At 44.9% G+C, this 25,000-nt stretch overlaps 1 protein-coding gene across 2 annotated transcripts in view; it reads left to right on the top strand.

Annotated features, from left to right (window-relative positions):
* lpp (LIM domain containing preferred translocation partner in lipoma) overlaps positions 1-25,000 on the top strand; it is a 392,743-nt gene that overhangs the window by 108,187 nt on the left and 259,556 nt on the right. For both annotated transcript variants that reach the window (XM_031822309.1, XM_031822310.1), the window contains one exon: positions 2,650-2,825. In XM_031822309.1, coding sequence (XP_031678169.1) covers positions 2,654-2,825 — 172 coding nt within the window. In that variant the 5' untranslated portion in view covers positions 2,650-2,653. The remainder of the gene's footprint in view (positions 1-2,649; positions 2,826-25,000) is intronic.

The raw sequence follows: 25,000 nt of genomic DNA, 5'->3' as shown, positions 1-25,000 counted from the left end.
TGTGTGGGGAACAGAGATGAGGGACCTTCCAGATAATTGTATGTGTGGGGAACAGAGATGAGGGACCTTCCAGATAATTGTATGTGTGGGGAACAGAGATGAGGGACCTTCCAGATAATTGTATGTGTGGGGAACAGAGATGAGGGACCTTACAGATAATTGTATGTGTGGGGAACAGAGATGAGGGACCTTACAGATAATTGTATGTGTGGGGTACAGAGATGAGGGACCTTACAGATAATTGTATGTGTGGGGTACAGAGATGAGGGACCTTACAGATAATTGTATGTGTGGGGTACAGAGATGAGGGACCTTCCAGATAATTGTATGTGTGGGGTAGAGAGATGAGGGACCTTCCAGATAATTGTATGTGTGGGGTACAGAGATGAGGGACCTTCCAGATAATTGTATGTGTGGGATACAGAGATGAGGGACCTTCCAGATAATTGTATGTGTGGGGTACAGAGATGAGGGACCTTCCAGATAATTGTATGTGTGGGGTACAGAGATGAGGGACCTTCCAGATAATTGTATGTGTGGGGTACAGAGATGAGGGACCTTCCAGATAATTGTATGTGTGGGATACAGAGATGAGGGACCTTCCAGATAATTGTATGTGTGGGGTACAGAGATGAGGGACCTTCCAGATAATTGTATGTGTGGGGTACAGAGATGAGTGACATTACAGGTAATTATATGTGTGGGGTATAGAGATGAGGTAGTCATTCATAAATCATGTTAAACACTATTATTGGACAGAGTGACTCCATGCAACTTATTATGTGACTCGTTAAGCACATTTTTACTCCTGAACGTATTTAGGCTTGACATAAATGAAGAGGTTGAATACTTATTGACTCAAGATATTTCAACTTTGCATTTTTGATTCATTTGTCAAAATGTCAAAAACATAATTCCACTTTGACATTGTGGGGTATTGTGTGTAGATCAGTTACAACATCTTAATTTAATCTATTTTAAATGCAGGCTGTAACACAACAAAATGTGGATCGGATCAAGGGGTGTGAATACTTTCTGAAGGCAGAGTATAAACTAAGCTGTGGGACAGTATGATCATGGTGAATAGCATCTTTACACACTGAAACCAATGTCTGCTTCCGTTTGATTGGTGACAACGTGTCAACCACTCACGTCGTCCTCCAAACTATGAGTTTGACCTGATCTTAACCAGTCTTAACTCTTCCTCTGCAGAACCACGTCGACCAGGGACTTAACCCGTCTTAACTCTGCAGAACCACGTCGACCAGGGACTTAACCAGTCTTAACTCTACAGAACCACGTCGACCAGGGACTTAACCCGTCTTAACTCTACAGAACCACGTCGACCAGGGACTTAACCCGTCTTAACTCTTCCTCTGCAGAACCACGTCGACCAGGGACTTAACCCGTCTTAACTCTTCCTCTGCAGAACCACGTCGACCAGGGACTTAACCCGTCTTAACTCTGCAGAACCACGTCGACCAGGGACTTAACCAGTCTTAACTCTACAGAACCACGTCGACCAGGGACTTAACCCGTCTTAACTCTACAGAACCACGTCGACCAGGGACTTAACCCGTCTTAACTCTACAGAACCACGTCGACCAGGGACTTAACCCGTCTTAACTCTACAGAAACACGTAGACCAGGAACTTAACCCGTCTTAACTCTACAGAACCACGTCGACCAGGGACTTAACCCGTCTTAACTCTACAGAACCACGTCGACCAGGGACTTAACCCGTCTTAACTCTACAGAACCACGTCGACCAGGGACTTAACCCGTCTTAACTCTACAGAACCACGTCGACCAGGGACTTAACCCGTCTTAACTCTACAGAACCACGTCGACCAGGGACTTAACCCGTCTTAACTCTTCCTCTACAGAACCACGTCGACCAGGGACTTAACCCGTCTTAACTCTACAGAACCACGTCGACCAGGGACTTAACCAGTCTTAACTGTACAGAACCACGTCGACCAGGGACTTAACCCGTCTTAACTCTACAGAACCACGTCGACCAGGGACTTAACCAGTCTTAACTGTACAGAACCACGTCGACCAGGGACTTAACCCGTCTTAACTCTACAGAACCACGTCGACCAGGGACTTAACCAGTCTTAACTTTACAGAACCACGTCGACCAGGGACTTAACCCGTCTTAACTCTACAGAACCACGTCGACCAGGGACTTAACCCGTCTTAACTCTTCCTCTACAGAACCACGTCGACCAGGGACTTAACCCGTCTTAACTCTACAGAACCACGTCGACCAGGGACTTAACCCGTCTTAACTCTACAGAACCACGTCGACCAGGGACTTAACCAGTCTTAACTCTACAGAACCACGTCGACCAGGGACTTAACCAGTCTTAACTCTACAGAACCACGTCGACCAGGGACTTAACCAGTCTTAACTCTACAGAACCACGTCGACCAGGGACTTAACCCGTCTTAACTCTTCGTCTACAGAACCACGTCGACCAGGGACTTAACCCGTCTTAACTCTGCAGAACCACGTCGACCAGGGACTTAACCCGTCTTAACTTAACCAATATGCCTGTTGCTTACGTAAGCTGAAGACTATACACTGACCCTGTTCTTCCTCTTCTTCCTCCTCTTCCTCATCCTCCTCCTCATCCTCTGTAGAACCATGTGGACCAGCGAAGGCGAGGTTCAGGTGACAGGGCGGATGGAGACCACCCCTGCCATGGGCGTCCCTAGTATCTCTGTTTCCCAGCAACAGGCCCCTAAGAAGTTTGCCCCTGTGGTTGCCCCAAAACCTAAGTTCAACCCGTACAAGGACCCCACTGACCTTGCAGGAGGTAAGAGGGGGCGCAAGTGACGCAAGAAGGGTGCATGTATTGCAGACGAAACTGCAGTGTTTGTTGGCCACAATTGTATGGACTTGAATGACTCCTATCCAGGGGGCTTTAACCTCCTCTATAGCCCCAGTACTGACTCCTATCCAGGGGGCTTTAACCCCCTCTATAGTCCCAGTACTGACTCCTATCCAGGGGGCTTTAACCTCCTCTATAGCCCCAGTACTGACTCCTATCCAGGGGGCTTTAACCTCCTCTATAGCCCCAGTACTGACTCCTATCCAGGGGGCTTTAACCCCCTCTATAGCCCCAGTACTGACTCCTATCCAGGGGGCTTTAACCCCCTCTATAGTCCCAGTACTGACTCCTATCCAGGGGGCTTTAACCTCCTCTATAGCCCCAGTACTGACTCCTATCCAGGGGGCTTTAACCTCCTCTATAGCCCCAGTACTGACTCCTATCCAGGGGGCTTTAACCTCCTCTATAGCCCCAGTACTGACTCCTATCCAGGGGGCTTTAACCCCCTCTATAGCCCCAGTACTGACTCCTATCCAGGGGGCTTTAACCTCCTCTATAGTCCCAGTACTGACTCCTATCCAGGGGGCTTTAACCTCCTCTATAGTCCCAGTACTGACTCCTATCCAGGGGGCTTTAACCCCCTCTATAGCCCCAGTACTGACTCCTATCCAGGGGGCTTTAACCTCCTCTATAGCCCCAGTACTGACTCCTATCCAGGGGGCTTTAACCTCCCTGGTCAAAATGTAGTGCACTACATAGGGAACGACGTGTGATTTAGGACACAGGTCTGATTGGCTAGAAGGCTGTCGTTGCTTTCCTTCCGAGTTTGATGATAATACTTTGAAACAGACAGGGACTGATTAGGGACTTGTTGTTTGACGGTTGTGCGTGTGTGTGTGTGTGTGTGTGTGTGTGTGTGTGTGTGTGTGTGTGTGTGTGTGTGTGTGTGTGTGTATATGTGACTGTATGTGTGTGTGTGTGTGTGTGTGTGCGTGTGTGTGTGTATATGTGACTGTATGTGTGTGTGTGTGTGTGTGTTTGTGTGTGTGTGTGTGTGTGTAGTATGTGGTTTCTCTGTACATCATGTACATGTCTTATCTGGGGCTGTCTGTTTCAAATGGCACCCTATTCCCTACATAGTGCACTACTTTAGACCAGAGCCCCTTATGGGTCTGCACTACATAGGGGCTACGGGTTACCGTTTGAGACAGAACCTTTCGTTGGCATAGCCTGATAAGCCACGTTGTGTTGTTCAGTATCTGGTTCCTGATCAGGGTTGGTTTCTTCTGGTTGAGTTCTTCAGCATTCATGTTTAGTAACACTGCCGATTAACCTACATCTGGGAAAACAATGAATCAGAGCCCAACCATTCAAATACCTCAGTGTTTTCTATATCAATGGGTTAAAAAAAAAGTCTCATATACTCATATTTTTGTTTGTAATATGTAGCACATTCAACAGTTTTTGTGTGTGTGTGTGTGTGTGTGTTGGTAATATCTAGCGTGCTCTGTGAACTGTAATAGCAAGTGTCTTTAGAGCAGACTTTCCTTAAATCAACGGCCGCTTTATATGTTCATGTATATCATGAACAAAGACACAGCGCCGTACTCCATCAAAAGAAATCCAAGGGTGATGTACAAAATGAAAAACACCACTCAGAACCTTGAATCATTATTATTAGAATATTTTGTTTTACTCTGTGAAAAACACCAAAAATAGATTTTCCTTGATTAATACCGTTTTAATCCAAAAGATAAAGAAGTTTAAGTCATATTCCTAATCAGAACTGACACACAAAGAAACCTCACTGTTACTATGGAAACCACTATAGAATAGAGCCGCTATCAGCCAATTAGGGAGTGAAAGAACACCTTTATCATATATAAAAAAAACGGAATAATACTCCTCTAAAGAGCAAATTAACCAACGGCCAAAGTGCAAACCAGTATTTGTTCGGAAGTTGCTTTGAAAGCTTTGTGTAGAGAATTTGGGAAGGATTTGGCTCTTAAGCAAACAGGAGACTGACTTCCTCAGTTCCGTGGCTTTGATTTGAGATCCATAAATGGACCTGTTAAATTAAAGTTTGTCCCAAATGGCACCTTATTCCCAATGTAGTGCTCTACTTTAGACCAGGGCCCTATTCCCTAAATAGTGCACTACTTTAGACCAGGGCCCTATTCCCTATATAGTGCACTACTTTAGACCAGAGCCCTATTCCCTATATAGTGCACTACTTTAGACCAGAGCCCCTATTCCCTAAATAGTGCACTACTTTAGACCAGAGCCCCTATTCCCTAAATAGTGCACTACTTTAGACCAGAGCCCATATTCCCCTATATAGTGCACTACTTTAGACCAGAGCCCCTATTCCCCTATATAGTGCACCACTTTTGACTCAGAGCCCATATTCCCCTATATAGTGCACCACTTTTGACTCAGAGCCCCTATTCCCTATATAGTGCACTACTTTTGACTCAGAGCCCCTATTCCCCTATATAGTGCACCACTTTTGACTCAGAGCCCCTATTCCCTATATAGTGCACTACTTTTGACTCAGAGCCCCTATTCCCCTATATAGTGCACCACTTTTGACTCAGAGCCCCTATTCCCTATATAGTGCACTACTTTTGACTCAGAGCCCCTATTCCCCTATATAGTGCACCACTTTTGACTCAGAGCCCATATTCCCCTATATAGTGCACAAGGAAATGGAATTGTATCCTGAAGGAATTTGCCATGCTAGTTCATTAACAGGAAAACAGTTTTAGAGAAATGTCATTTATAACCTGAAAACACACCAAAGCTACGCAGTAGGTCCACTACCTCAGGGACACATCAGGGTCTGATATTGATGAACTGGGTTCCAGTTCTGTAGATACCATGTTTTAATAGTGTGTCCTTTATTTCATAATGGAAAGGGGTTCTATAGACAGGGCAAATAACAGAGGGGACATTGGACATCCTTGGCGTGTGGCTCTTGGTAATGGGAAAAATTTGTGAATGCAGTTTCTAAGTACTGGGATATGAAGTTCGAACCAAAGCCACATTTTCCCAATACAGAGAATAAATAGTCCCATTCTACACTGTGAAATGCCCTTCTCTTCATATTAAGAGATTATTATTTTAGTAACGCCAGAAGAAAGCGTGTAACGTTGAGATGAGTGTTAGAGGAGTGGCGACCCTTTAATAAAACCTGTCTGATCCGTTGATATGATGTCAGTCATAGTAGACTCTAATCGAGAGGCGAGCGATTTCGGGAATATTTGTAACGTCTGCATTTATAAGTCACACTCAGATGCAGCTTTCGCCACCGGGTTTAAAAAACAAGTATGATCAATGCCTCTGTCAGGGTTTGGGGTAAAGAACACTGGTTCAGGGTTTGGGGTAAAGAACACTGGTTCAGGGTTTGGGGTAAAGAACACTGGTTCAGGGTTTGGGGTAAAGAACCCTGGTTCAGGGTTTTGGCGTAAAGAACCCTGGTTCAGGGTTTTGGCGTAAAGAACCCTGGTTCAGGGTTTTGGCGTAAAGAACACTGGTTCAGGGTTTGGGGTAAAGAACCCTGGTTCAGGTTTTGTTTGAACATTTCAAGAAGAAGGGGTGCCAGTTTGGCAGAACACTTCTTGAAGAATTCGATTGGGTAGTCACCTGGGCCAGGGTTTTTCCCACTGTGCATTGCTGTGATTGAATTGAAAATAACTACAAAGATTGACCACTTTCCTCTGTCCTCTCTGTACTAATGATAGGAATTTGCAAATTGTAAAAAAAAAAGTATTCATGATTGAATTGTCTTCAGGTGATTCTGGTGTGTAAAATGTTTTGCAAGTATGATTCATTTAAATGGGATTAACCGCTAAAACACACGAGGTAGTGTACATTTTGAAAACAATTTGAAGTGTTTCCCAAAGTGTAGATGGAAAGATCGAATCTGTTTCATTTATCTCAATAAAGATGTCCATTGGATAAAACGGTGCATAAGGAATTGTTCGAAAGTAACAATTATGTTTTTAAAGTCTCCATGGAGTGGGATGTGTACGATTCAACGAGAGGTGGAGTGACAGAGGAGAATGATCACTAACAACAAGGGAAGTATTCTAGTTACTCAATAGAATGAGAGGTGGAGTGACAGAGGAGAATGATCACTAACAACAAGGGAAGTATTCTAGTTACTCAATAGAATGAGAGGTGGAGTGACAGAGGAGAATGATCACTAACAACAAGGGAAGTATTCTAGTTACTCAATAGAATGAGATGTGGAGTGACAGAGGAGAATGATCACTAACAACAAGGGAAGTATTCTAGTTACTCAATAGAATGAGATGTGGAGTGACAGAGGAGAATGATCACTAACAACAAGGGAAGTATTCTAGTTACTCAATAGAATGAGAGGTGGAGTGACAGAGGAGAATGATCACTAACAACAAGGGAAGTATTCTAGTTACTCAATAGTGGGAAGAAGGGCTTTCTCTATGAAGAAGTAGTCTATTCTAGAATAGGAGTGGTGCACATGTGAAAAGAAGGAAAATCATTTGTTACCGGGGATGAAGGAACTTCCACGGCGCTACACATCCTGCCTGGCTCATAATGCAGATTCAACTCTGGACATTTCTGAGGGAGATAATGATCTGGGGTTTGAACGACCCACACCAATTCAAGTCGCCTCCAAAAAAATGAAATAGCTTGAGTTGAGATAGGGCTGTAAAGAAATACGTTTGTTAATAAACTCAACATCATCCCAATTGGGAGCGTAAACACTTAGTAGCAAAACAGAGTTGCGGAATAGAGAACCAGATACCCAAACCAAACGGCCTTGTGGGTCAGAGATGGTCAGCAGTTGGAATAGAGAGGAAAACCCTGCATAAGACCACCAATCATATCCTGTGACAAATTAAAAGGCACTGCAAAGTTAACCAAAATACTTTTGAAGGAAAGTATTTAATATTGAAAGTAATAATGAAGGCAAAAAAACGTCCCCGTCTCATCTCGTTCCACCCCCCCCCCCCCGTCCCCCCCCGTCCCCCCTTGGAGACACCAGTTAGTCCTCTCACTGAAACCCACAGTCTGGAGAGGTGTGGGGCCACTTGGAGACACCAGTTAGTCCTCTCACTGAAACCCACAGTCTGGAGAGGTGTGGGGCCACTTGGAGACACCAGTTAGTCCTCTCACTGAAACCCACAGTCTGGAGAGGTGTGGGGCCACTTGGAGACACCAGTTAGTCCTCTCACTGAAACCCACAGTCTGGAGAGGTGTGGGGCCACTTGGAGACACCAGTTAGTCCTCTCACTGAAACCCACAGTCTGGAGAGGTGTGGGGCCACTTGGAGACACCAGTTAGTCCTCTCACTGAAACCCACAGTCTGGAGAGGTGTGGGGCCACTTGGAGACACCAGTTAGTCCTCTCACTGAAACCCACAGTCTGGAGAGGTGTGGGGCCACTTGGAGACACCAGTTAGTCCTCTCACTGAAACCCACAGTCTGAAGAGGTGTGGGGCCACTTGGAGACACCAGTTAGTCCTCTCACTGAAACCCACAGTCTGGAGAGGTGTGGGGCCACTTGGAGACACCAGTTAGTCCTCTCACTGAAACCCACAGTCTGGAGAGGTGTGGGGCCACATGGAGACACCAGTTAGTCCTCTCACTGAAACCCACAGTCTGGAGAGGTGTGGGGCCACTTGGAGACACCAGTTAGTCCTCTCACTGAAACCCACAGTCTGGAGAGGTGTGGGGCCACTTGGAGACACCAGTTAGTCCTCTCACTGAAACCCACAGTCTGGAGAGGTGTGGGGCCACTTGGAGACACCAGTTAGTCCTCTCACTGAAATCCACAGTTTGGAGAGGTGTGGGGCCACTCTGAGACACCAGTTAGTCCTCTCACTGAAACCCACAGTCTAGAAAGGTGTGGGGCCACTTGGAGACACCAGCTTGTCTGCTCACTCAAACCCACAGTCTGGAGAGGTGTTGGGCCACTTGGAGACACCAGCTTGTCTGCTCACTGAAACCCACAGTTTGGAGAGGTGTGGGGCCACTTGGAGACACCAGCTTGTCTGCTCACTGAAACCCACAGTTTGGAGAGGTGTTGGGCCACATGGAGACACCAGTTAGTCCTCTCACTGAAACCCACAGTTTGGAGAGGTGTGGGGCCACTTGGAGACACCAGTTAGTCCTCTCACTGAAACCCACAGTCTGGAGAGGTGTGGGGCCACTTGGAGACACCAGTTAGTCCTCTCACTGAAACCCACAGTCTGGAGAGGTGTGGGGCCACTTGGAGACACCAGTTAGTCCTCTCACTGAAACCCACAGTCTGGAGAGGTGTGGGGCCACTTGGAGTCACCAGTTAGTCCTCTTACTGAAACCCACAGTCTGGAGAGGTGTGGGGCCACTTGGAGACACCAGTTAGTCTTCTCACTGAAACCCACAGTTTGGAGAGGTGTGGGGCCACTTGGAGACACCAGTTAGTCCTCGCACTGAAACCCACAGTCTAGAAAGGTGTGGGGCCACTTGGAGTCACCAGCCTGTCTGCTCACTGAAACCCCCAGTTTGGAGAGGTGTGGGGCCACATGGAGACACCAGTTAGTCCTCTCACTGAAACCCACAGTTTAGAGAGGTGTGGGGCCACTTGGAGACACCAGTTAGTCCTCTCACTGAAACCCACAGTCTGGAGAGGTGTGGGGCCACTTGGAGACACCAGCTTGTCTGCTCACTCAAACCCACAGTCTGGAGAGGTGTGGGGCCACTTGGAGACACCAGCTTGTCTGCTCACTCAAACCCACAGTCTGGAGAGGTGTAGGGGCCACTTGGAGACACCAGCTTGTCTGCTCACTCAAACCCACAGTCTGAAGAGGTGTAGGGGCCACTTGGAGACACCAGCTTGTCTGCTCACTCAAACCCACAGTCTGGAGAGGTGTAGGGGCCACTTGGAGACACCAGCTTGTCTGCTCACTCAAACCCACAGTCTAGAGAGGTGTGGGGCCACTTGGAGACACCAGCTTGTCTGCTCACTGAAACCCACAGTCTGGAGAGGTGTGGGGCCACTTGGAGACACCAGCTTGTCTGCTCACTCAAACCCACAGTCTGGAGAGGTGTAGGGGCCACTTGGAGACACCAGCTTGTCTGCTCACTGAAACCCACAGTTTGGAGAGGTGTGGGGCCACTTCAAATCAAATCAAATTTTATTTGTCACATACACATGGTTAGCAGATGTTAATGCGAGTGTAGCGAAATGCTTGTGCTTCTAGTTCCGACAATGCAGTAATAGCGAACAAGTAATCTAACTAACAATTCCCAAAAAACGACTGTCTTATACACAGTGTAAGGGGATAAAGAATATGTACATAAGGATATATGAATGAGTGATGGTACAGAGCAGCATAGGCAAGATACAGTAGATGATATCGAGTACAGTATAACATATGAGATGAGTATGTAAACAAAGTGGCATAGTTAAAGTGGCTAGTGATACATGTATTACATAAGGATGCAGTCGATGATATAGAGTACAGTATATACGTATGCATATGAGATGAATAATGTAGGGTAAGTAACATTATATAAGGTAGCATTGTTTAAAGTGGCTAGTGATATATTTACATCATTTCCCATCAATTCCCATTATTAAAGTGGCTGGAGTTGAGTCAGTGTCATTGACAGTGTGTTGGCAGCAGCCACTCAATGTTAGTGGTGGCTGTTTAACAGTCTGATGGCCTTGAGATAGAAGCTGTTTTTCAGTCTCTCGGTCCCAGCTTTGATGCACCTGTACTGACCTCGCCTTCTGGATGACAGCGGGGTGAACAGGCAGTGGCTCGGGTGGTTGATGTCCTTGATGATCTTTATGGCCTTCCTGTAGCATCGGGTGGTGTAGGTGTCCTGGAGGGCAGGTAGTTTTCCCCCGCAGACCTCACTACCCTCTGGAGAGCCTTACGGTTGAGGGCGGTGCAGTTGCCATACCAGGCGGTGATACAGCCCGCCAGGATGCTCTCGATTGTGCATCTGTAGAAGTTTGTGAGTGCTTTTGGTGACAAGCCGAATTTCTTCAGCCTCCTGAGGTTGAAGAGGCGCTGCTGCGCCTTCTTCACGATGCTGTCTGTGTGAGTGGACCAATTCAGTTTGTCTGTGATGTGTATGCCAAGGAACTTAAAACTTGCTACCCTCTCCACTACTGTTCCATCGATGTGGATAGGGGGGTGTTCCCTCTGCTGTTTCCTGAAGTCCACAATCATCTCCTTAGTTTTGTTGACGTTGAGTGTGAGGTTATTTTCCTGACACCACACTCCGAGGGCCCTCACCTCCTCCCTGTAGGCCGTCTCGTCGTTGTTGGTAATCAAGCCTACCACTGTTGTGTCGTCCGCAAACTTGATGATTGAGTTGGAGGCGTGCGTGGCCACGCAGTCGTGGGTAAACAGGGAGTACAGGAGGGGGCTCAGAACGCACCCTTGTGGGGCCCCAGTGTTGAGGATCAGCGGGGAGGAGATGTTGTTGCCTACCCTCACCACCTGGGGGCGGGCCCATCAGGAAGTCCAGTACCCAGTTGCATAGGGCGGGGTCGAGACCCAGGGTCTCGAGCTTGATGACGAGCTTGGAGGGTACTATGGTGTTGAATGCCGAGCTGTAGTCGATGAACAGCATTCTCACATAGGTATTCCTCTTGTCCAGATGGGTTAGGGCAGTGTGCAGTGTGGTTGAGATTGCATCGTCTGTGGACCTATTTGGGCGGTAAGCAAATTGGAGTGGGTCTAGGGTGTCAAGTAGGGTGGAGGTGATATGGTCCTTGACTAGTCTCTCAAAGCACTTCATGATGACGGATGTGAGTGCTACGGGGCGGTAGTCGTTTAGCTCAGTTACCTTAGCTTTCTTGGGAACAGGAACAATGGTGGCCCTCTTGAAGCATGTGGGAACAGCAGACTGGTATAGGGATTGATTGAATATGTCCGTAAACACACCGGCCAGCTGGTCTGCGCATGCTCTGAGGGCGCGGCTGGGGATGCCGTCTGGGCCTGCAGCCTTGCGAGGGTTAACACGTTTAAATGTCTTACTCACCTCGGCTGCAGTGAAGGAGAGACCGCATGTTTTCGTTGCAGGCCGTGTCAGTGGCACAGTATTGTCCTCAAAGCGGGCAAAAAAGTGATTTAGTCTGCCTGGGAGCAAGACATCCTGGTCCGTGACGGGGCTGGATTTCTTCCTGTAGTCCGTGATTGACTGTAGACCCTGCCACATACCTCTTGTGTCTGAGCCGTTGAATTGAGATTCTACTTTGTCTCTGTACTGGTGCTTAGCTTGTTTGATTGCCTTGCGGAGGGAATAGCTGCACTGTTTGTATTCGGTCATGTTACCAGACACCTTGCCCTGATTAAAAGCAGTGGTTCGCGCTTTCAGTTTCACACGAATGCTGCCATCAATCCACGGTTTCTGGTTAGGGAATGTTTTAATCGTTGCTATGGGAACGACATCTTCAACGCACGTTCTAATGAACTCGCACACCGAATCAGCGTATTCGTCAATGTTGTTATCTGACGCAATACGAAACATCTCCCAGTCCACGTGATGGAAGCAGTCTTGGAGTGTGGAGTCAGCTTGGTCGGACCAGCGTTGGACAGACCTCAGCGTGGGAGCCTCTTGTTTTAGTTTCTGTCTGTAGGCAGGGATCAACAAAATGGAGTCGTGGTCAGCTTTTCCGAAAGGGGGGCGGGGCAGGGCCTTATATGCATCGCGGAAGTTAGAGTAACAATGATCCAAGGTCTTTCCACCCCTGGTTGCGCAATCGATATGCTGATAAACTTTAGGGAGTCTTGTTTTCAGATTAGCCTTGTTAAAATCCCCAGCTACAATGAATGCAGCCTCCGGATAAATCGTTTCCAGTTTGCAGAGAGTTAAATAAAGTTCGTTCAGAGCCATCGATGTGTCTGCTTGGGGGGGGATATATACGGCTGTGATTATAATCGAAGAGAATTCTCTTGGTAGATAATGCGGTCTACATTTGATTGTGAGGAATTCTAAATCAGGTGAACAGAAGGATTTGAGTTCCTGTATGTTTCTTTCATCACACCATGTCACGTTGGCCATAAGGCATACGCCCCCACCCCTCTTCTTACCAGAGAGATGTTTGTTTCTGTCCGCGCGATGCGTGGAGAAACCCGTTGGCTGCACCACTTCGGATAGCGTCTCTCCGGTGAGCCACGTTTCCGTGAAGCAAAGAACGTTACAGTCTCTGATGTCCCTCTGGAATGCTACCCTTGCTCGGATTTCATCAACCTTGTTGTCAAGAGACTGGACATTGGCAAGAAGAATGCTAGGGAGTGGTGCACGGTGTGCCCGTCTCCGGAGTCTGATCAGAAGACCGCCTCGTTTCCCTCTCTTTCGGAGTCGTGTGGGGCCACTTGGAGACACCAGCTTGTCTGCTCACTGAAACCCACAGTCTGGAGAGGTGTGGGGCCACTTGGAGACACCAGCTTGTCTGCTCACTCAAACCCACAGTCTGGAGAGGTGTAGGGGCCACTTGGAGACACCAGCTTGTCTGCTCACTGAAACCCACAGTCTGGAGAGGTGTAGGGGCCACTTGGAGACACCAGCTTGTCTGCTCACTCAAACCCACAGTCTGGAGAGGTGTGGGGCCACTTGGAGACACCAGCTTGTCTGCTCACTCAAACCCACAGTCTGGAGAGGTATAGGGGCCACTTGGAGACACCAGCTTGTCCTCTCAGTCAAACCCTTATCATTTGTATGTCTTATGTTGCTCCTGTTTTTATAGTCTGATCATGTTACTAAATGTTTTCAGAGTATTTTCAGATGTGGTTAACAACAAGGGGGAGGTCCTTCAGGAAGCCTGGCTGTGTCTCTGTCTCTTTCTGCTACGGCCTCCTGGGGCTTTGTGGTTCTCACTTCTGCTAATGCTTCTACTAACATGAATGCTATTGGGTGATAAACAGAAGTCTCCCCTTTCCTTTTCAGATGCATAAACTCGGCGTCAGACTGCCTTGCATAATATCTATATTTTCACTCAGACCGCACGGTAACATCTCATAACAGGAATACCCACAGATGCATAAGCACACACACACACACACACACACACACACACACACACACACACACACACACACACACACACACACACACACACACACACACACTGATAGCACTAGCGTGCTTGAAACATTCGTTCCGTTTCTGAATATCTCTCTCTTGCAGTCAAATGTTATTCTGTCTATGGTTTCTTCTCTCGTTTAGTGGTTTAGTGTTCATTGAGCTGAAAATCCGATTCCACTAAGAATGGAGAGGCCTTGCCCTCGAGTTAAGTCAACTTCATTAAGCCTCTACATTACAGAGTATAACCCCTACATTACAGAGTATAACCCCTACATTACAGAGATATAACCTCTACATTACAGAGATATAACCCCTACATTACAGAGATATAACCCCTACATTACAGAGATATAACCCCTACATTACAGAGTATAACCCCTACATTACAGAGATATAACCCCTACATTACAGAGATATAACCCCTACATTACAGAGATATAACCCCTACATTACAGAGATATAACCCCTACATTACAGAGATATAACCCCTACATTACAGAGATATAACCCCTACATTACAGAGATATAACCCCTACATTACAGAGATATAACCCCTACATTACAGAGATATAACCCCTACATTACAGAGATATAACCCCTACATTACAGAGATATAACCCCTACATTACAGAGATATAACCCCTACATTACAGAGATATAACCCCTACATTACAGAGATATAACCCCTACATTAGAGTGATATAACCCCTACATTAGAGTGATATAACCCCTCCATACAGAGATATAACCCCTACATTACAGAGATATAACCCCTACATTACAGAGATATAACCCCTACATTACAGAGATATAACCCCTTCATAATTCACAGTGTTAATTTGCGGTTCTGAACTGTGAGGTATGTTTCAACCAGGCAAAATAGAATTTTCAAATCGGCAGGTTTAATTTTATTTTAACAACAACAGAAACTTAAAAATATGGCCTTACGGGACACTCCTTATAGCAATCAAACTAGTTTTCCGTGCACAAAGAAATGCATGTCTCTCCAGAGGACAAACGTAGGCGTTTTACAAGTTGACTTGGGCCAATCGATGTAGTCCGCGTTGAATTCTACGAAGCCTGGTCTCCATTGGTGGAGTTCTTCACTTCCTGTTCCTGTCAGTTGAGTTTAGTCAGCTGGGATATATGAATTATTTATTTAGTATTTATTTGTTGTTCATTTCACCTTTATTTAACTGGTTAGGCTTGTTGAGAACTAGTTCTCATGTACAACTGTGACCCGTTGCTGTGGTTCTGGTCCGGCTTGTTGAGAACTAGTTCTCATGTACCACTGTGACCCGTTGCTGTGGTTCTGGTCCGGCTTGTTGAAGGGGTCATTTTAATGGTTCTCTCCTTTGTAATAGGAGAGAACGTAGCACGTTGGTTCCTGTGTATTCCATTTAATAACAAACACTTTTATCCACTTCCTGTAACTCGTGAATACATGTTCATATCGGTGACATACAAGTCTAGACATGTACACACTCTATTTGTTTATACCTTAGATCATCTCTGGGAGAGGAAAGAAATGAGAAAAGCAACCTGAAAACACAGCCTTTAATGTGTTCTGCTGTTGAACATCCCTTCCCTAAGTTTTCGTAAACCTCACATTCACATCCAGATGCTGTATCTCCAACATCATGCCAATGCAGGTGACTTAAGAGCATCCTCACCTGCTGATTGGTCGGGTTTTTTTCTTCTTCAACCAACTAGAGCATTAAATAATACAATCAGTTGAAACAAGTGAAAACAGGAACTTGATCGTCCAACTGATAACAACAGAAATTACCCAAAAGAAAAGAAAAAGTAAGAAAGCACCTAATTTCCATAGTCTCCTGACAATAGGTGCCTGAATCCCCACTCTGTTACAGTGTGAGGACACGGGGGGGGGGGGGGGTCTGTCCAAAATGGCACCCTATATTCCCACTACTGCAATAGGGGCTCTGGTCTAAAGTAGTGCACTATATAGGGGAATAGGGCTCTGGTCTAAAGTAGTGCACTATATAGGGAATAGGGCTCTAGTCTAAAGTAGTGCACTATATAGGGGAATAGGGCTCTGGTCTAAAGTAGTGCACTATATAGGGAATAGGGCTCTAGTCTAAAGTAGTGCACTATATAGGGGAATAGGGCTCTGGTCTAAAGTAGTGCACTATATAGGGGAATAGGGCTCTGGTCTAAAGTAGTGCACTATATAGGGGAATAGGGCTCTGGTCTAAAGTAGTGTACTATATAGGGGAATAGGGCTCTAGTCTAAAGTAGTGCACTATATAGGGAATAGGGCTCTGGTCTAAAGTAGTGCACTATATAGGGGAATAGGGCTCTAGTCTAAAGTAGTGTACTATATAGGGGATAGGGTGCTGTTTGGGACACCCCCTAGATGGGATGCTCTGCTGTCAGTGCGTTTGATAGCCATCTCATTTTCATATCCCCGTGTCATTGAGTTCATACATTGGAGAATGTAACCTTGTTTGAAGGACGCAGGAAACAATGTAATTTAAAATATATATATTATATTTATTTACATTTGAATAGGCTTAAGGCTATTGATTATCATTGTAGTATTTTATGTTTTGGTGTCATTTTAAATTGTTTTAATAGTTGAAATAGTCAATGGTTGTTGGTCAAATAGTCATTTGCCACAAATAGAAATATGCAGGGAGACACTCAGACCTTTCAGGGGTCAAAGGTGCTCAAAATGATTTGAAAGGGGAGCTCTGAGGAACACATGAGAAGTATTTTCTACACATTTCTAATAAAGCATTGAATGTGAGATGGCATTAGAGCAGTAGAGTAGAGGCCCTTACTGAAGTTGTACACTTGTGTGGAGGGGGCATTTTTAGTAGCCTATAGGATCCAAGAAAAATTGTAACTTTGTTCATAAAACGACATTTCCTGTCAATTCTACCTCATCACATGGCTAGAGTCTTTAAATAAAAATATCTCACTATTTATCAAAACGGAGACTCTTGAGATCCATAAAAATCAATAGTCTTAAGTCTTAGGTGTGTGGAGACACGCTGTGCAGTATGAGGAGGAGGTTATAGCCCTGAAAAGCTTTCCATTTCTCTCTGACTCTCTCTGCCAGTGATGGCAGATGCACTCGTGGCCAAAAAAAACCTTCTCTCTCTTTTAGTTTTACTTTGTAAAACAATGTTTGCTCAATAGTGCCTATTTGGTAACCTACAGCAGGAGAGGTTATACTCTTTACAACAGGAGAGGTTATACTCTCTACAACAGGAGAGGTTATACTCCTTACAACAGGAGAGGTTATACTCCTTACAACAGGAGAGGTTATACTCCTTACAACAGGAGAGGTTATACTCTGAGAGGTTATACTCCTTTCAGTTGGAGAGGTAATACTCTTTACAGCAGGAGAGGTTATACTCTTTACAGCAGGAGAGGTTATACTCTTTACAGCAGGAGAGGTTATACCCCTTTCAGTTGGAGAGGTTATACCCCTTTCAGTTGGAGAGGTTATACCCCTTTCAGTTGGAGAGGTTATACTCTTTACAACAGGAGAGGTTATACTCTTTACAACAGGAGAGGTTATACTCCTTTCAGTTGGAGAGTTTATACTCTTTACAGCAGGAGAGGTTATACTCTTTTCAGTAGGAGAGGTTATACTCTTTACACCAGTTAAGTTAACAGGAGAGGTTATACTCTTTACAACAGGAGAGGTTATACTCTCTACAACAGGAGAGGTTATACTCTTTTCAACAGGAGAGGTTATACTCTTTATAACAGGAGAGGTTATACTATTTTCAGTAGGAGAGGTTATACTGTTTATAACAGGAGAGGTTATACTCTTTTCAGTAGGAGAGGTTATACTCTTTTCAACAGGAGAGGTTATACTCTTTTCAACAGGAGAGGTTATACTCTTTCAGTTGCAGAGGTTATACTCTTTTCAACAGGAGAGATAATACTCTTTTCAGTAGGAGAGGTTATACTCTTTACAACAGGAGAGGTTATACTCTTTTCAGTAGGAGAGGTTATACTCTTTACAACAGGAGAGGTTATACTCTTTTCAACAGGAGAGGTTATACTCTTTACAACAGGAGAGGTTATACTCTTTACAACAGGAGAGGTTATACTCTTTTCAGTAGGAGAGGTTATACTCTTTACAACAGGAGAGGTTATACTCTTTACAACAGGAGAGGTTATACTCTTTACAACAGGAGAGGTTATACTCTTTACAACAGGAGAGGTTATACTCTTTACAACAGGAGAGGTTATACTCTTTTCAACAGGAGAGGTTATACTCTTTACAACAGGAGAGGTTATACTCTTTACAACAGGAGAGGTTATACTCTTTTCAGTAGGAGAGGTTATACTCTTTACAACAGGAGAGGTTATACTCTTTACAACAGGAGAGGTTATACTCCTTTCAGTTGGAGAGGTTATACTCTTTTCAGTTGGAGCCATTTGCTTTACTAACCTGTATTTTCCCATGATTATATATATATATATATATATATATTTTTTAATATGGCGAAAGACCTGTTTTGTGAACATGCTGTTTTTTCTGACAGCCTATTTGCAGCGCGTTCCCGACTGTACGCTAATGATTGTCATGCACACAATCCACAGCTAGGCAGTTTAAAACAAACAGGAGGTCCTGATTCTCTGAGGCTAAATTACAGGCCTACTCGTAGTGTAGTAGGCTATTCTGAATGAGTTCCTTTTTGAACAGACAGCAGTAATTATGTAACTTTGTAATGTAATGTATCTACATTTGCACGGCTCTGGTTCTATACGGGAATATGTGATGAAGTGCTGTAGTTTCTATGTCAGTCTCTTCTATGCTAGAACCTCGGGTGAGGTGCTGTAGTTTCTATGTCAGTCTCTTCTATGCTAGAACCTCGGGTGAGGTGCTGTAGTTTCTATGTCAGTCTCTTCTATATGCTAGAACCTCGGGTGAGGTGCTGTAGTTTCTATGTCAGTCTCTTCTATATGCTAGAACCTCGGGTGAGGTGCTGTAGTTTCTATGTCAGTCTCTTCTATGCTAGAACCTCGGGTGAGGTGCTGTAGTTTCTATGTCAGTCTCTTCTATGCTAGAACCTCGGGTGAGGTGCTGTAGTTTCTATGTCAGTCTCTTCTATGCTAGAACCTCGGGTGAGGTGCTGTAGTTTCTATGTCAGTCTCTTCTATGCTAGAACCTCGGGTGAGGTGCTGTAGTTTCTATGTCAGTCTCTTCTATGCTAGAACCTCGGGTGAGGTGCTGTAGTTTCTATGTCAGTCTCTTCTATGCTAGAACCTCGGGTGAGGTGCTGTAGTTTCTATGTCAGTCTCTTCTATGCTAGAACCTCGGGTGAGGTGCTGTAGTTTCTATGTCAGTCTCTTCTATGCTAGAACCTCGGGTGAGGTGCTGTAGTTTCTATGTCAGTCTCTTCTATGCTAGAACCTCGGGTGAGGTGCTGTAGTTTCTATGTCAGTCTCTTCTATGCTAGAACCTCGGGTGAGGTGCTGTAGTTTCTATGTCAGTCTCTTCTATGCTAGAACCTCGGGTGAGGTGCTGTAGTTTCTATGTCAGTCTCTTCTATGCTAGAACCTCGGGTGAGGTGCTGTAGTTTCTATGTCAGTCTCTTCTATGCTAGAACCTCGGGTGAGGTGCTGTAGTTTCTATGTCAGTCTCTTCTATGCTAGAACCTCGGGTGAGGTGCTGTAGTTTCTATGTCAGTCTCTTCTATGCTAGAACCTCGGGTGAGGTGCTGTAGTTTCTATGTCAGTCTCTTCTATGCTAGAACCTCGGGTGAGGTGCTGTAGTTTCTATGTCAGTCTCTTCTATGCTAGAACCTCGGGTGAGGTGCTGTAGTTTCTATGTCAGTCTCTTCTATGCTAGAACCTCGGGTGAGGTGCTGTATTTTCTATGTCAGTCTCTTCTATGCTAGAACCTCGGGTGAGGTGCTGTAGTTTCTATGTCAGTCTCTTCTATGCTAGAACCTCGGGTGAGGTGCTGTATTTTCTATGTCAGTCTCTTCTATGCTAGAACCTCGGGTGAGGTGCTGTAGTTTCTATGTCAGTCTCTTCTATGCTAGAACCTCGGGTGAGGTGCTGTAGTTTCTATGTCAGTCTCTTCTATGCTAGAACCTCGGGTGAGGTGCTGTAGTTTCTATGTCAGTCTCTTCTATGCTAGAACCTCGGGTGAGGTGCTGTAGTTTCTATGTCAGTCTCTTCTATGCTAGAACCTCGGGTGAGGTGCTGTAGTTTCTATGTCAGTCTCTTCTATGCTAGAACCTCGGGTGAGGTGCTGTAGTTTCTATGTCAGTCTCTTCTATGCTAGAACCTCGGGTGAGGTGCTGTAGTTTCTATGTCAGTCTCTTCTATGCTAGAACCTCGGGTGAGGTGCTGTAGTTTCTATGTCAGTCTCTTCTATGCTAGAACCTCGGGTGAGGTGCTGTAGTTTCTATGTCAGTCTCTTCTATGCTAGAACCTCGGGTGAGGTGCTGTAGTTTCTATGTCAGTCTCTTCTATGCTAGAACCTCGGGTGAGGTGCTGTAGTTCTATGTCAGTCTCTTCTATGCTAGAACCTCGGGTGAGGTGCTGTAGTTTCTATGTCAGTCTCTTCTATGCTAGAACCTCGGGTGAGGTGCTGTAGTTTCTATGTCAGTCTCTTCTATGCTAGAACCTCGGGTGAGGTGCTGTAGTTTCTATGTCAGTCTCTTCTATGCTAGAACCTCGGGTGAGGTGCTGTAGTTTCTATGTCAGTCTCTTCTATGCTAGAACCTCGGGTGCGTCCTACCAGCTCCCTATCGTCAGAAGTGTTTTGAAATCAGATGTTTGTGTATCAGGAGTGATACACTTATCTTCAGATCTATAAAATGTCTGCCACAACTAACTAAATTAGTTGTTTTCTTTACCACTTTAACATGAACACCTGCTCTTTCCATGACATAGACTGACCAGGTGAAATATATGTCACTTGTTAAATCCACTTCAAGTCAGTGTAGATGAAGGGGAGGAGACCGGTTAAAGAAGGATTTTTAAGCTTTGAGACAATGGAGACATGGATTGTGTATGTGTGCCATTCAGAGGGTGAATGGGCAGGATAATAATATTTAAGTGCTTCTGAACGGGGGTATGGTAGTAGGTGTCAGAAGCACCGGTTTGAGTCGAGAATTACAACGCTGCTGGGTTTTTCACACTCAATAGTTCCCCGTGTGAATTAAGAATGGTCCACCACCTAATCGACATGCAGCCAAGTTGACACAACCTCGGGAAGCATTGGAGTCAACATGGACCAGCATCCCTGTGGAACGCCATGTAGAGTCCACTTCCCCACGAATTGAGGCATTGCTACTAGTGCATTTCTATGCACACCTGGGCCTCAGCTGTTGATTAGTAAACCCTTTACACACCTGGGCCTCAGCTGATTAGTAAACTCTTTACACACCTGGGCCTCAGCTGTTGATTAGTAAACTCTTTACACACCTGGGCCTCAGCTGTTGATTAGTAAACCCTTTACACACCTGGGCCTCAGCTGTTGATTAGTAAACCCTTTACACACCTGGGCCTCAGCTGTTGATTAGTAAACTCTTTACACACCTGGGCCTCAGCTGTTGATTAGTAAACCCTTTACACACCTGGGCCTCAGCTGATTAGTAAACTCTTTACACACCTGGGCCTCAGCTGTTGATTAGTAAACTATTTACACACCTGGGCCTCAGCTGTTGATTAGTAAACTCTTTACACACCTGGGCCTCAGCTGTTGATTAGTAAACCCTTTACACACCTGGGCCTCAGCTGTTGATTAGTAAACCCTTTACACACCTGGGCCTCAGCTGTTGATTAGTAAACTCTTTACACACCTGGGCCTCAGCTGTTGATTAGTAAACCCTTTACACACCTGGGCCTCAGCTGATTAGTAAACTCTTTACACACCTGGGCCTCAGCTGTTGATTAGTAAACTATTTACACACCTGGGCCTCAGCTGTTGATTAGTAAACCCTTTACACACCTGGGCCTCAGCTGTTGATTAGTAAACCCTTTACACACCTGGGCCTCAGCTGTTGATTAGTAAACCCTTTACACACCTGGGCCTCAGCTGTTGATTAGTAAACCCTTTACACACCTGGGCCTCAGCTGTTGATTAGTAAACCCTTTACACACTTGGGCCTCAGCTGTTGATTAGTAAACCCTTTACACACCTGGGCCTCAGCTGTTGATTAGTAAACCCTTTACACACCTGGGCCTCAGCTGTTGATTAGTAAACCCTTTACACACCTGGGCCTCAGCTGTTGATTAGTAAACCCTTTACACACCTGGGCCTCAGCTGATGCGGTCACCTTTCAGAGAGCAGCAAATCATATATAATTTTAATCATCCCATGTTTCGTAAGCAACAGTTGTGGACACATTTTTTAGGCTAGTTGAGAACAAGTTCTCATTTACAACTGCGACCTGGCCAAGATAAAGCATAGCAGTGTGACACAGACAACAACACAGAGTTACACATGGAATAAACAGTTAACACTAAACAGTGAAATGCTTACGGGGTGGTGACGCAACCGGTCAGGATGCTCTCGATGGTGCAGCTGTAGAACCTTTTGAGGATCTGAGGGTCCTGTGTCTTTTCAGTCTCCTGGGGGATAATAGGTGTTGTCGTGTCAACTGCCTTGGTGTGTTTGGACCATGTTCCTGATTGACCGAGTTACGGTTTTGACCTACAGTCAATCTGCTTGAAAATACTGTATGTGACTAGACCTGATAATGATTGTCTAGCAATGATCAACAACCAATTTGACAGAGCTTGATGAATTTTGAAAAGAATGATGGGAAAATGTTTCGCACTCCAGGTGTGGAAAAACTCTGAGACACTTACCCAGAAAGACTAACAGCTGTAATCACTCTGAGAGACTTACCCAGAAAGACTCACAGCTGTAATCGCTGCCAAAGGTGCTTCTTAAAAAGTATTGACTCAGGGGTGTGAATACTTATGTAAATGAGATATTTCTGCATTTAATTTGCATTTTTTTTCTCCAAAAATCTCTAAAAACATGTTTTCGCTTTGTTAAAGAATGTGTTCTTAACTGACTTTAAATAAAGGTTAAATAAAAACATATATACATTGGATAAATTTTATCTAGGGAGTTTTTCCGAGCCACCGTGCTTCTCCACCTGCATTGCTTGCTGTTTGGGGTTTTAGGCTGGGTTTCTGTACAGCACTTTGAGAGGACTGGCCACCCCTCATAGCCTGGTTCCTCTCTAGGTTTCTTCCTAGGTATTGGCCTTTCTAGGGAGTTTTTCCTAGCCACCGTGCTTCTACACCTGCATTGCTTGCTGTTTGGGGTTTTAGGCTGGGTTTCTGTACAGCACTTTGAGAGGACTGGCCACCCCTCATAGCCTGGTTCCTCTCTAGGTTTCTTCCTAGGTATTGGCCTTTCTAGGGAGTTTTTCCTAGCCACCGTGCTTCTACACCTGCATTGCGTGCTGTTTGGGGTTTTAGGCTGGGTTTCTGTACAGCACTTTGAGAGGACTGGCCACCCCTCATAGCCTGGTTCCTCTCTAGGTTTCTTCCTAGGTATTGGCCTTTCTAGGGAGTTTTTCCGAGCCACCGTGCTTCTACACCTGCATTGCTTGCTGTTTGGGGTTTTAGGCTGGGTTTCTGTACAGCACTCTGAGATATCAGCTGATGTACGAAGGGCTATATAAATACATTTGATTTGATATTGTGATATTATTATATATATAATCCATTTTAAATTCAGGCTGTAACACAACACAATGTGGAATAAGTCAAGGGGTATGAATACTTTTTGAAGGTACTGTAGGTGTAGTATTTTTCATTGTGGTGGGGGGGGGGGGGGGTTGAGTTGAGAGAATGTCACTACACACCGATGCTGTTATCCGCAGTCATGTTACACACTGTTGATCGTGGAAGCTTGGTATACATGTATTTAAATGACCATATGTCAACTCTTACTGCGTTAATGCTCTTTGTTGAGGTAATGCCTCCACGATAAAGTAAAACATGACATTTTCTCCCATCTTATTTTTGTTTTAATCATCAGTAAGCGTCACACAACAGCTCTCTCCTAAATACATAAAATAGCAAATCAAATCCGTGGCATATGGTATATAGCAGATCAGAGTTTGGTGGCGTTTGGGACACAGGCCAGGATATCACACTGCAATTACAGGGGCTGGTAATGTGTGTCATCCCAGATGAATGTAAAACCTGTGAAACAGGGTCAGACTACGATTCTCTTAACGTTGGGGGTGTTTTAGTCCATAATCATCTCCTGTATCTCATGGATTACAGCAATAAATGTCCAATCCCCCCCCCCCCATAAAAAAAAATATAATTGAGACTCCTGCTCCCATTTACCTCTAACCTAAACCATGCAATTTATGTTACAATTACTCATACCATTGACTGTATATAATAATCTGACAACAGCAATATTGCATGACATTATGACAGTGTTTTCCCTCCCGTGTCTAGCCTAGCGTATGATTGGTTTAGTGTAGAGGAGCTACATTTAACAACCGATCTTAGCATGAAGCGTCTTCTCCCTAACCAAGAAAACACCCACCAGTTGGTTTTGTTTTACGGATATAATCATAGTTATGGTTGAAAAAGTGTTATAACCTAAACTTAAAAAAAACGTTTATTTTGTTCTTAAAAATTCTTATCTCCCTAACCAATAGTTTTGTTGAAGAAGTATCACAAGCAATATTTTAAGACCAAACTTTGCATAAATCATCTCTTCTTCACCAATTGTTGCTGCTTGGAGGCAGAAACATCAACTGTTTATTTTGTTCCTCATGGTTGGTTGGCCGAGTGGTTGATATGTCAAGAGTGACACACACACACACACACACACACACACACACACACACACACACACACACACACACGCCAGGAAACCGTCCACAGAGAAACCACAGGCATACACTCCAAGAGGGAAGCTACCAACACGACTGATTGCAGTGCGATTTTAGGTTCTTGACACTTTTAGTTCTTTTTATATTTTAAATATATATATATATATTTAGTACTATACAGCACCATGTAATTTCTACTATACAGTTTATCAACCCAGATCACTAGGAATGGAAAGTGTTACAGAATATCTCATTTGGAAAG

Source organism: Oncorhynchus kisutch, linkage group LG4, assembly GCF_002021735.2.
Source record: "Oncorhynchus kisutch isolate 150728-3 linkage group LG4, Okis_V2, whole genome shotgun sequence".
Taxonomy (NCBI): Eukaryota; Metazoa; Chordata; class Actinopteri; order Salmoniformes; family Salmonidae; genus Oncorhynchus; species Oncorhynchus kisutch.
Note: the sequence above shows the minus strand (reverse complement) of the source record. Positions and strands in the feature narration are given on the sequence as shown.